The 13,309-nt window shown below is 39.8% G+C and overlaps 1 protein-coding gene across 1 annotated transcript in view; it reads left to right on the top strand.

Annotated features, from left to right (window-relative positions):
• The window catches only part of LOC148759145 (ankyrin repeat domain-containing protein 26-like), a 123,974-nt gene that overhangs the window by 23,568 nt on the left and 87,097 nt on the right, over window positions 1–13,309 (top strand). The window contains exons 6-7 of the mRNA XM_088793048.1: window positions 1,674–1,780; window positions 3,092–3,229. Coding sequence (XP_088649174.1) covers window positions 1,674–1,780; window positions 3,092–3,229 — 245 coding nt within the window. The remainder of the gene's footprint in view (window positions 1–1,673; window positions 1,781–3,091; window positions 3,230–13,309) is intronic.

The following is a 13,309-nucleotide window of genomic DNA, read 5'->3' on the forward strand; positions in this document are numbered from 1 at the left end:
GATTTTACATACAAATATTCACATTATACACAAACATTTGGAAAAGGCAGATAAAAAATCCCAAGTGGGCCATAGACTAGTTGTGGCTCCTCGATATGTTTAGTTTGCCCCCCTATGTTGAGCCAACATCGAGAGTTTGGGGACCGATGAAGAAACAACGATGTCAAGCTTCTCTTAACGAATCCAGCCTGGTCCCCTTGAGCCCTGACGTGTGAAGCACTGGAGTGTGCGATTCCTCTCGTACAGAGTATTTTGATAAACATTTCAAGATTTTCAAGACAGTCCATGTTGATTTATTATATGTGTTCTCTGTTAATCTCCTTAGAATGAGAGTAAGTTTTTCAAGCTAGAATTCCTAAGTTGTTTTTCTTTTAAAAAAAGAAAAAGAAAAAGAAAAAAAACTTCCTTTTTCATTATACGTCCTATAAATGATCATACCCATGGAAATGGCTTTAAGTCTTATGAGGTCAGTGATGGCTATAGTTGTAGGTGTCATGCATATTCCAGTCAGCATTCTATCTTCCTCCTCAACAGGGTTCCTTAAAACTGCAAGTGATTTAGTCGCTTTCATGATGCTAAAAGATCAGTATTAAAACGTTAACTGATAAGCCATGATATTTTATTTCGGAGTTATATTTTGCCTGAGCCGTAAAATAATTTTAAGTAGCAATTAAAATAGACCCAGAATAAAAACAGATTTTTTTCAAAAATTAGATTGGCATTGAGGTCCCAAGATTATCATTGTAACTGAGAATGAAATTTCACATTGAGCTTACCAACAGCCCAGATAAAAACCCATCATCTTATAATGGGAGAAAACCCATGGACCATTTAGCGATAAACAATCAAAGGTCATTTGAAGCCTAACTCTTTTTAATTTAGAGTCCATTTCTTTAGTGACCCTTTTGGAGCAGGAGAGCCTGAAGTTGACATCTGGGATCCTGAGAACATGGATAGAAGTGAAGCAAGCATGTTTGCATAAGCTGCAGAAAACCTTCACCTCTGTTGGAAAGCTCTCCAAACTATATCCCTGAAATTCCATGATATTTCAAACGTTAATGTTTGCCACAGAAAAGTATTGTCAAATCGGGAATAAGCAACCTGAAACACTTCTTTAGTAATAGCCATATAAAGCACAGTTTTATAATACTTCTCATACACAGGTGCTCTTTCTGGAATCTTCCTACTGGGCCACAGTAGTTAATTTCTGGTAAAGTACATATTCTTTGGAATACAATGTAACAAACACTGCCCCAGAAACAATTATTTAGGTTTTCAATTCAATAAAACGACTTAAAGCATTTACGTCTATGATTTCGAGCTTGGAGACACAGGGATGAAGAATAGCCCCTGCCCTCCAAAAGCTCCGGGTTCAGACGGGAACGATGAAATCACTGCAGTGCAGTGCAGTAGAGACTGTGATAGGAGCAAAGATTTTGGAACCAGGGCTGTCAGTGTTTGAGGGGAGTTCTGGAGAATGAGGTGGAAGTTCATCCGTTGGAGAGGAAGAAGGAGGATATTTTAAAGGGAAGAGCCGCAGATGACAGCACAGAGGGCTACTTTGTATTTACTTTCTCTAGTGTATGTTCAAGTTTAGAGGATCTTTTATGAGTTTTCAAATTCGATGTAGAACTATGTAGTTTTTAAGCTGTAAAATGTTTTCTGTTTTACAGTTTGATTTTACACCACTTTTATTTGCTGTGCATCGGAAGAGCCAGGAAATGGTGGAGTTTTTACTCGAGAGACATGCAAACATACATGCAGTTGATAAGTGGAAAAGGTACAGTGGTTTGTTCTGTTGTTTTTAAACTTAGAACTGTTTTAGAGCGGTAACAGTTACTCAAGTCAGAAAGATTAATAAGAAGAGGATTAACCTATGATTACAAAGTGAAAAATATCAGCACATCGTCCGTTAGGTAGAAAAGCAATTATTCTGACTGGTGAACAGGAAGAACCGTATCCTGCAGGATTCATATTCCTTTATGATATCGACTGATGTCATTTGTCATTGCAGTTTGGGGTCACATGGTATTATATTAGCTAAAGGGTTTTCACTGTAATTTTACTAGTTTTGTGTAGTATGGGGTCTGACTTAGTTTATGACACAATATGGGATTTAGTCTCTCTGACAGTTTTTTTAACCTCTGCCGCGTATTCAGTTTTCCTTAAAAGATGCACGTTAAAGGTAAATAGGAGTTGATTTTGTTGTTTGGATGACTCTGCTTGAAATTGTTTTCTTCAAGGAATGCTGATGTCATAGGGATTTCCCTAAGTGACTGTGAATTACTACTACCAGATATTCCTCCGTTTTTATCCTTTTTCATTTCTAGTCTATTTTGATGTGTTTTTGTTTTATCATTTTTAATTGGTATGAGTAGAAGGGAGAAAGACAACATTAACTGAATAAACTTCTTCTTTAATGAAACAAGTCATGGATGGGTGATAAAAAAAGAGATGGGCTTTCAGTTCACTCAGGACTGGGTTCAATGCTCAGCTTTCCTACGTGTCACGTGTGTGACCATGGGAACATTACTGTCATCACCAAACATGTTTCCCGATGTGGAAACGAGGAAAATCATATCTCCTTCGAGGATGGTCGTGTGTCATGACCTGGCGTGTAATTCGGTGCCCAGCACGTGCTTATGCGCACCATTAACTTCAATGATGACAATGATTGCTAGAATTATTATTAATACTATTGTTTTGAGCCTGCCAACTAGCTTTAATTTACCTGACTTCTAGCTGACTTTGGATGTAACGTATATAAGACTAAGGAAGAAACGGGAAATTCTTCATTGAAATCTTCACCTACTTCAGATAAGTGACCTCAGCAGAGTTACTTGTCTATTAAAGAACTTTAAATTAGCAACTTCTAGGTAGTACCCAAGTGGGGCAAGAGGCTTTTTGTTTTTGTTGTTTTCATGTGCCTTCATTTTAGCTTTGGACATAATTTACAAAGATGAACACTTAAGCATGTAAATGGTCAATTCTATACAGATAAGCAATATATTGAACTCGGTAGAGTCTCTCAATGTTGCTGTTTAGGTAACTTACAGTTCCTAAGGGTGAAGTTGTCTGTCTGTTATTTCAGAACAGCCCTCATGCTTGCTGTATGGGCTAAATCCTCAAATATAGTCCGGCTGCTGCTTCAGTCAGGTGCAGATGTCTTTGCTCAAGATGACATTGGATTCACTGCAGAAGAATATGCTTTATCTAAAGGTTTGAAGGAGTAAGTGTTTACATTGACATGCTAATTATCACAAAACTGAACTTCCAAATACTTTAACTGTTACTTCTTAGGTAACAGGTGAGACTTCATAACTGGGTTCAGGCAGTGGGGGCATGGTAGTGAGTTAGTAGACATCCTCAGCCAGAAACCAAACAAACGGTCAGACGTGGAAGACGTAGCAAAGGGACAGATTCCTTATCCCAGAACTTTGAAGACCTTTATCTCTAGGGATCCCAACATTCTCCATTTCATTCCAAGCATAACCCCTGTGTGTCAGGTACCAATAATGTCTCTTCTCTGACTTTTTCAACTAGTTATTTGGGGGTGTAAAATGTACAGTTTAGCAGGAAATTCTCTATTTTCTGGAGGCTATCGGCTATGCTCTCCCCCTTGAAATTTTCAAGAAGCCAAAGTGTTCCCTAAGTCCAAGGGGGACCATCCTCTTTCACAAGTCAGATGGAGAGGGAACGAAGGTCATTCTGGTGATTCATTGGTTTCCATTGATTGTGTTGCTGCAGGCTTGCTGTAGCAATGGGTCCTGTCGTCATGACTACCTGTGCTCCCAGGTGCCCTTGCTGATCCCGAGTCCTCGGTGTTCGTGGTTTTCCACACTTGGACTTCCAAGTGACGATATTTTTTACTTGACACGCATGTGTTTGTTTACATTCTCAGCCCCTATTCCAGAGCACCAGCACCCTGTCCCGGGAGCTTGGACTTCTAGCTTTAGCCACACACACCCTTCCCCAACACTGAAAAACAAAACTATGCGGGGCCCACATCTTAGCCCAGACCTCATGATGACTTACCCTTTTGAGTGTCTTGTTTTGTCTTCTGCTAGCACATGTTAGTTGGAACATTCTGAGCTGTCAGAGAGGTGCCAGTAATGCTGCAGGAAAAGATCAGACTTTCCTTTCTCCTTTGTTACCAGATCTGTACGCCAAGGCCACTTGCTATCCCATGGAGTATCTTTCCTTAGGTCCTGGAAGGTCCCATAACGCCTTTCCCACAGTAGCAGGCACTAACTTGCCTGTGATTCCTTAGTTAAGATGAGGCTCAGTGATCTGTTTTCCAAAATAATGAAAATCTGTCAAGTGACTTGACTCTCCCTCAAGTATCAGAATATTTAAAGTTTTGCCTGACATGGAAGCCAGTAAACAGGAAGCTCTGGATCTAAAGGAGGTTACTTGGTGTTAGACTAGCTGCACCCCTTCCATGCCTCATGAATGTGCATGTGTTATATCTTCCAAGTCAACTGGGGATGCCTAGGAACGTTAGAAAGATCTGATAGTTCAGAGTTTCAGGAGGTAGTCATGAGACAGAAGTAGTCCAAGCCAGGTCTTGACTTCTATACGTTTTCTGCCACTGGTGTGATTAGCTACGATAATAGGGGGCAACTACGTTATCTGACTTATTGAGGTAACATATTTCTAAATGCCTTTAATTACAAATTACATAATAGCTGAGATGTACTGAATTACAAACCACAAAGAAAGAATAGCTAATAACCAACATTTAAAACATTTTCTGTAAACTGCAGCATTTGAATGTTAAATAGAACCTATGAAAAGCACACATTAGATTTATTTGGAATTCCAAAACAATTTCAAAAACTAAAGCTCAAAAAAACTTATTCCATTGCCTTCCATTTTGTTGTATTATCTATTTGATCCTCTGACAACCTGTAAAATAAGGCAGTGAGCTGCTTGGTTTGTAGAGGAAAACTCTGAGCCTAACAGCAGTGACTTCTCCGACAATGGATCTTGTGGACTATGGAACTAGGATTTCTCAGTTCTCGCCACTTGCCCCTGCTAATTCTAATTAACTGACTGAACTATTCTGCCCTCACCATGACTGGTTCACCTTGCTTTTTTGTCTTCTTTAATCACATGCTTAAGAAAAATTTTGTACAACTTACCATGTTGTTGTTTTTTTAACTTAAGTTGATAGGGGTGACAACGGTTAGTAAAATTACATAGGTTTCAAATGTCCAATTCTTTAATATATTGTCTGTATATCACATTGTGTGTTGACCACCCAGAGTCAGTTCTCCTTCTGTCACCATGTATTTGACCCCCTTTACCCTTTTCTACTATCTATCCCCTCTTCCACTTACTCTCTGACAGCCACTGAACTGTTGTCTGTGTCTATGAGTTGTTTTTTCTTTGTTTGTCTGTAGAACTTACAAAATTGAAGCGTATGGGATAATTCAAGTTTTTATATTAGCTCAGACATTACCTGAAATACTCTAAGAATTCCATGTTTTGATAAATGTGTTCCTGTCAGTTATACCACAGTAATATTATCACCTCTTTTACACATAGCGACGCCAAACTAATTTCTGATTGTAAAAAAGAGAGGAGATGGAAAAAGTCTTCTGACAATAACAGTCGAGGTAAGACTCCTAATAGTGAAGTATACTTTGTGGTCCTACCAGACATACAGTAAGACTAAGAAAGTCTTGCTATTGAAAGAGCTGTTAAAGCAAAATGTGTATATTGCATGTATATTTTTTCTTTCTTAGTTAATGTCTTTCTTAATAGTCTAGTATTCAGAATTATTATAAAAGTGAATTGTCGGTATTTAAAATCTGAGAGCGTATTGTGTGAAAAGAAAGTCATTTATCTAGTCATGACCCCTACAATCCCATATGATATTTGTGTAAATACGAAAAATGATTTTTAAATCAGTATGTTGTATGTTTCTTCTATAATCACCTTGCAACAAGTTGGACTTGTTCTAAAAATGGACCTTTGTTTAAATTTTACATCAAATGGCTTACAGGTAGTGAATGAATTCTTGTGATTACATTGTGGTTTGTCTCACCATAATGTAACTAAAACTAGGAACTCAACAATACCTTCCTAGTCCCATAAACAAATGGCAAACAGTAAGAACTGCAAAACTTAGCCAGTGTGAAGGAATCGCAGTGAGACTGTTTTTGAAAGGTATCTCCTGATGCAAGTCAGTAAAGCTGTGCCTTGCTGAGAAGCATGGGTTATTTTCCATGTGGCTATGCCAACAAGTTCTCACTAGTATCACCTTTTTTCCTCATAAGTCAAAACAGAGTGAGACATGTTGACCTCATTAGAAGAAGCTGTTTTCTTCTGTTCGTTGGATAGTTGTCATGACAGTGTAATTTCTCTAGAACAAGATGCTCTGTAGCCATTAGTCAAAAGATAATCACAATAAATGTTCCCATAGCCCAACTTAGGACTCGAAAGATGATAATAAAAGTACAGAAAAGTTTCACAATGACAAAAACACTATTCTACTCACTGGATGTGGCACCTTGTGCATTGTACAACATGAAATGCCCGAGGACCCCTTAAACATAGTAGACCTCTATCAAAGCACTTGTGTCGGTGGTTTTGCAAGTTATAGGAAACACAGAGATGAGACGGAATTTGATCTTTAATGTGCCCCTAATACTTTAGAGCTGTCCCTGGTTTATTTCTGGGGTTTCTTAAAACAGAATTTTCAAGGGCAATCTTTTCATTCATTTATTTATTTGCCTCTGCAGCCGTTTGCTATGTAAGCATCAGGTGTCTTTTAGGTACTAAGTATTATTTTGATGTTGCAGAAGACAAGCGTTTTAAAACCACAGTCCCTACCCTCCAAGAGCTTGTTCTTATCGTTGTCATTTCTATTATTTACTATACGTTACACAGTGCTTACTAGGTGCCAGAGCCCACTGAGAGCTTATCATTATCATTATTGTTTTTCATTGGGTGTGTAGTATGAGATCTGACAATTAAGTTCGAGAACTTGCCAGCGTGCACTTACATTATTAGCAGCACTGTACAAACAGCTCAGTAAGGTTTCATAACCTTGGTATATCAGTGTCTCAGAGCTGTGTTCGTGTTGACATGTGGCAGTGTCTTGCTGAGTGGCACTCGTTATTGTTGTTGCATGTTTTTGTGTGCCATTGCGAGGCTGTCTGAGCTTGAATTAGAGCTATGATCAAACATTAAATTTCTTGTTAATCTTGGCAAGAGTGGAAGTCAAATCAGAAACATGTGAGTCCAGGTTCATGGGGATAATGTCGTGAAGAAAATGGCCATGTACAAATGGATTAAACGTTTTTCTGAGGGGAAAGATTGCGTCACTGATGAAGAGACGTCAGGGTGGCCAATAACAACCAGAACTGAGGAAAACATTGCAAAAGTTCATCGAATTGTGAGTCAAATGCATCGGCTGACTGTGAGAAGCATAGCAGACCAAGTACACATCGATAGAGAAACAGGAAAATTTTAACTGAAAATCTTGGCATGAGAAAGGTGTGTGCAAAAATGGCTCCAAAGGAGCTCACTGATGAACAAAAGCAAAGGAGAGTCAAAGGTTGCCAAGACCTTTTGGATAGTCAAGACAATGTTTTGAGCCGTGTTTTCGCTGGTGATGAAACATGGGTGTACCATTACGATTCTGAAACAAAGCATCAAAGTGCACAATGGAAGTCAGCCAATTCTCCACGACCAAAAAAGTTCTGTCAGTCCAAATCAAGAGTCAAAACAATTTTACTAACCTGTTTTGATATCAGAGGGATTATTCATGATAAATTTGTACCAACTGGACAAACAGATACCAATGTTTAGTTTTGGGAAGTTCTGAAAAGACTGCATGAAAATGTTAGAAGAAAACAACCTCAACATTTGGCCCACTATTCATGGCTGTTGCATGACGGCAACGCATCAGCTCACACGGTACCGTCTGTGAGAGAGTTTTTAGCCAGTAAACAAATAACTGTATTGACACACCCACCCTACTCATCTGATCTGGCCCCCAATGACTTCTTTCTTTACCCGAAGATAAAGGAAATATGGAAAGAAAGACATTTTGAAGACATTCAGGACATCAAGAGTAACACGACAACAGCTCTGATGGCCATTCCAGAAAAAGAGTTCCAAAATTGCTTCGCAGAGTAGACTAGGTGCTGGCGTCAGTGCACAGCTTCCCCAGGGGTGTCCTTCGAAGGTGGCCATAGTGATACTCAGCAGTGAGGTATGCAGCACTTTTTCTAGGGTGAGTTCGTGAACGTAATTGTCACACCTTGTGGGCCAGACACTCGATGTCCATGCTGACGATTTCGGTTGTAAAAATCTGGGTAGGATTTTAGGGAAGTGTGCAGCGTGAGTGGCAGTTGGCCAGATAAAGAGCAGAAGGACCGTGTTGGGCAAGGGAAGAATAATCAAGATCACAGGTTTGGCAGAAGGAACTGCAGACATAGGCTAAGACACACAGTGACCTTTGCAGATTTACGAGCAGTTCAGTTTTGATGGTATGAAAAGCGTGCTGTGGGAATGGTTGAGAAGGTGGTGAATAGCTAGGTAAGGCAAGCTTAGGAAAGTCTTTAGTTCTAGACAAAGGAGTTGCTCTTATCCTGTAGGCCTTGGGAAGTATATCAGTTAGAATGTTTTAGCCGCAGGTAATAGGTGACCTAATTAACAGTGGTTACCACAGGAGGAACCAGGATGGTTTTGGTGGGTCTGTGATGCCATCAGGATCCCTGTTGTTCTCCCTGTTTCAGTTGTGAGGTCGTCAGTGTTTTGTTTAGGTCCCATTTGCTGGCTGGTTAATTAGCAACGGCTCCAAGCATCATATTCTCACATGACGATATCCAAAGACTGAGGACTGCGTTTCTGCAGGGGTTTCTATTTTCCTTTTATGTTTTATGAAAATATAGTTGGCATACGATATTATATCAGTTCAGGTGTAGAACATAGTGATTTGACATTGCTATAACTCGTGACGTGATCACCACAGTATGTCTAGTAAGCATCTATCACCCTTCAAAGTGACTGCGATATTTTTGACATGTTCCCTGTGCCGTTAACTGCATCCCTGTGGCTTAGATATTTCATCACTGGAGTTTGTACTTCTCATTCACTTTCCTTTTCATTCATCTCTTCAACTCCCTCTCATCTGGGAACAGTCAAGGTGCTTTTTCTAGCTATCGGTCTGTTTCTGTTTTGTTTGTTTTGCTTTTTTAGGTTCCACATGTAAATGAGATCATAAGGTATTTGTCTTTCTCTGTCTTCTTTCACTTCACATAATACCTCTAGGAACGTCCATATTGTTACAAAGGGCAAGATTTCATCTTTTATGGATGAGTTATTATTATATCAGTTATATTATGGATGAGTTAATTATTCTAATATCAGTCATAGTATTACTGTATACACACACACACACACACACACACACACACACACACCCCTCCCACAGACACACATATCAAATCCTCTTCATCCAGTCATCTATTGAAGGACACCTATGTTGCTTCCATATCCTGGCTACTATATATACTGCTGCAATGAGCATAGAGGTGGAGATATCTTTTCAACTTAGTGTTTTGGTTTTCTTTGGACAAATACCCAGATGTAGAATTGCAAGATCTCATGGCAGTTCTATTTCTAACTTTTTGAGGCATCTCCTTACTGTTTCCCACAGTGGCTATAACAATTTACAAATCCAAAAACAGTGCAGGCTCGGTTTTCCCTTTCCTCCACTTCCTCGCCACCATTTGTTATATGGGACCATTTTGATGATAGCCATCTGACAGTCATGAGGAGGTATTGCACTGTGGTTTTGATTTGCCACAAGCCATGATAAACAGTGATGTCCAGCTGTGTGATTCTTTTAATAGAAAGAAAACTGAGAGGCTGCCAGTAGACCCACGTGACATTTACAGGCTGGGGTCTGGCACATGCTGGTACCCACACCAGTTAGTGGTAAAGCAGTCACTGATTAGCTTAGTATCATCATTTTTCTCTGTGGAGCTGGAGAGAGGCCATGCTCTTTGTGTATTGGGACAGGAAATATCCACAGAGCATTGTGGTTCTCCAGTGAGAATGAAGACGAAGAAATGGCAAGTGGGCAGGGACTCAGCAGTGGTTACTGCAGGGATCATGGGAGAGTTTAGAGCAGACTAGGAAAAAGATGAGATGGCATTCGGACACTCTGGTTGTGGTATAAAGCAGGGACCAGCAAGCCTATTCTGTAAAGGGCCTGATTTTAGGCCATGTGGTCTCCGTCATACCTACTCACGTCTGCCATTATGGTGTGAAAGCAGTCGTGGGCCAACTGAATGGGCAAGACTGTGCTACAGTAAAGCTTTATCTACAAAAGCTGACGGCAGGATGAAGTTTGCTGGCCCCCTCACATAGAGGCTAGTTTGTAGAAAAGCGCCTACAAATAACTGGCAGACAAAGGAGGCTTTTACTTCCTTGAACTAGTATCAGTGCGCTATGATGTTTTCAGCCATCCATTTTGAGAGAAAAAAAGTCAGGAAGGTTAATTTATTCCATTTAACATGTTGGTGTTTGCTGGCTTATATCTTTCTCATTTGTTTTGCTGACAATAAATCCTATTCATTTAGGAAGTAACCATAACACTAGGTGGTGTTTCATTTTTTCCCCCCCTGTGAAAGCCATCTGCTCAGAGCCCCTGTTTGACTAGGGCAGTGGCTGTGGCAAAACAAAGCAGAGCCTGGAGAGTGTTATGGTTAATACGATTTAGTGATGATTGAATGTAAAAAGATAGTGGAGAGAGAGAAAGTCAGATGATTCCTAGGTTTCCAGATTGTGCACTAGCATTTCAATGGGACATGAGAAGAGTGACTAGGACATTATCAGATGGAGAGCGAAGAGCAGCAGGTCAATAGGGAAGCACGTTTTTTTCTCTGAATGTTGAGTTTCTTGGTATATCCATGGGTAACTCATCCTACATGTTGGATATAATTTTTTGTTTCATTTTCACTTACTCTGTTAACCACTGCCTTTTCATACGAGAGCTATGTTTTTAGTTTTAGAAGAAATGAAGAAATTTAGAAACCAAAGGAACTCTGTAATCAGTGTACATTATTATACTACAAGTGATAGTTATTTGTTTTGGGGGGGTTTTGTTTGTTTGCTGTTATTCATTGGCTTAGGATCTGATGATATATGACTTACAAGGTAAAAAACCATGATTTCTATACGCATTTGCCACTATGGTGAGGGATGAGAAAAATGGCATCACACGCTGCTATACAGCAATGACTCTTTGGACCTTCCTGCTCTATGAGGTGAGTCCGGATAGACTCTCAAGCAATGAGGGAAACAGTCTCAGGGGTTGTACTTGATAAAACTGGAATCACAAAGTCTTTCATACTTGCCCTACATTGGAGAGATGGCCGGAAAGAGTCTGTTTCCATGTTTTGCCGTGCTGCAAATTAGACTGCCTCTTGACTAAGCTGCTAATAACAGGGTGTTTCATCCTAAGCTGAACACCCTTGACCGAAGAGCGGCACCAGTGGTACTGTGTAAGAGCAAAAAAGGGTTCAAACTGCTCTTCATGACGGAAGTCCAGAAACATCATGCTATTTAAATTTCACCTTGTTAGCTTATGATACTAATTTTTCTACTGATACCATTTTCGTTCATTCTGATGAGTCTGGTTAGGATTACAATCATTGTAAGTAGCACTTGACTTGTAGCTATCAAATTTTTGCACATCCCGTTTATTTTTCTTTCATTTGATATAAATATATAATACAGACAAACATACATAAGGACATACATATACATATATATGTGTGTGTATATATGTATGAACATATAAATATAAATATATATACACACATATAAATAGGAGAAATGTAAAGGATCTGCATGTATTAATTGCCGACCAATAGTATCATTACTATTCATTCTACTATAGCCTTCAGGGGTTGTCCCAAAGAAATGTTTTTACATCACTTCAATCTGACGCTTTCAAAATTCTGTGTTTTTCTGTTGTGTATTTACACTTTATTTGAATTTTTTCTTTAACAGTGGATGAGTGTTCTACATGCAACAATGCGAGGAGGTAGGATTTTATGGATTTCTAAAATTGCATGTTAACTAAGAGACTGCAGAGAGAAGCCAGTAAGCTTTAATGAGTGTTCTGCTCTGGATTAGGCCCTGTACTATGTGCCTAACATTGGTTCTCTCAGGTCGTCGGCACAGTAACTTCGCAAAGGAGCTGTGCTGTTCGGCCTGGTTTTTATTCATTAGACGTGTGTGTTCCGGGAGGTGGATTAGTTGACCCCTGTACCATAGTTACAAGTGGCTGACCCGTGATGTGACCTTCGGCCTGCTTGGCTTCCCAAGTCCCTTCTCTTGTCCCTCAGCCTGTACTGAGAAGTGTCTGGACAGGTCTGGATTCAAGGTACAGGTGCAAGTCAGGTGGACTCAGAGAGTCCCGTTTAGTGACGTGTTAACACTGATTGAGAAGTGTCCTCCCAAGCCCAGTGAGCGCAAGCTCTTGTGTTAATGTACTCCACAATTGCAGCAGTCACGAGAACCTTGTTTTCACCATCAGTGTTTAAGGCAGATCTCAGTTCGCTGTGGCCACAGAACCACAGGTTGTGCATAAGCAAGACCTAATCAGGCAAGTGTTTTCAGGTATAATGCGATGCAGCCTTCTTGGGACGAATCGTTGTTCTGTAAGTGAAGAACATGTGTGTATAGATCATGTTGTGTTACTGCAGCACAAATTGAGATGATATTTCCAATTGATTTCTCTACTTACTCACTCCCCAGCCTGTGTTTCTCTTCTGGCTGATACCTTTCCCTTGTTCTTGGAAGTTCTTTCCTTTTTTCCAGAGTCTTTCTTCCTTCTTCCATGACTTTTCTTGATTTTTTACCTGTGTCTCTGCTTTTCTCGGGGTTTTTGTTTTTTTCTGTTCTGTTACTTTTTTCCACTTCTGCCAGCTAAGTGTTCTCCATTTTTCTAGACAGAATCAAAAGTCCATAGAATTCCAGGTGTTGAAGGGATGTTAGCAATTAATTATTCAAACACCCCCTAGTACTTCATGCTGCCGTTAATGTTTTGGTCAAGTGGTTGATCACGAGTTTGAACTCAAAGAGATTATGTGACTTATTTGAGTACAGTGAGTGATGAAATGAGATGAAGTGTAGGTGTCTAAGCCCAGTACGCGTCCTTCTTTATCATCATTTGGGTGAGTGTTTTAATTATGGAAAGGTCTAGTGACTGCAGTGGAAGAGGATAAGAATGGAATTAGCAGTTGAATCCAAGTTTCAAGAGGAACAACACAGGTTG

This window comes from Rhinolophus sinicus, chromosome 1 (assembly GCF_057876585.1).
Source record: "Rhinolophus sinicus isolate RSI-liver-muscle chromosome 1, RSI-T2T, whole genome shotgun sequence".
NCBI classification, from domain to species: Eukaryota; Metazoa; Chordata; class Mammalia; order Chiroptera; family Rhinolophidae; genus Rhinolophus; species Rhinolophus sinicus.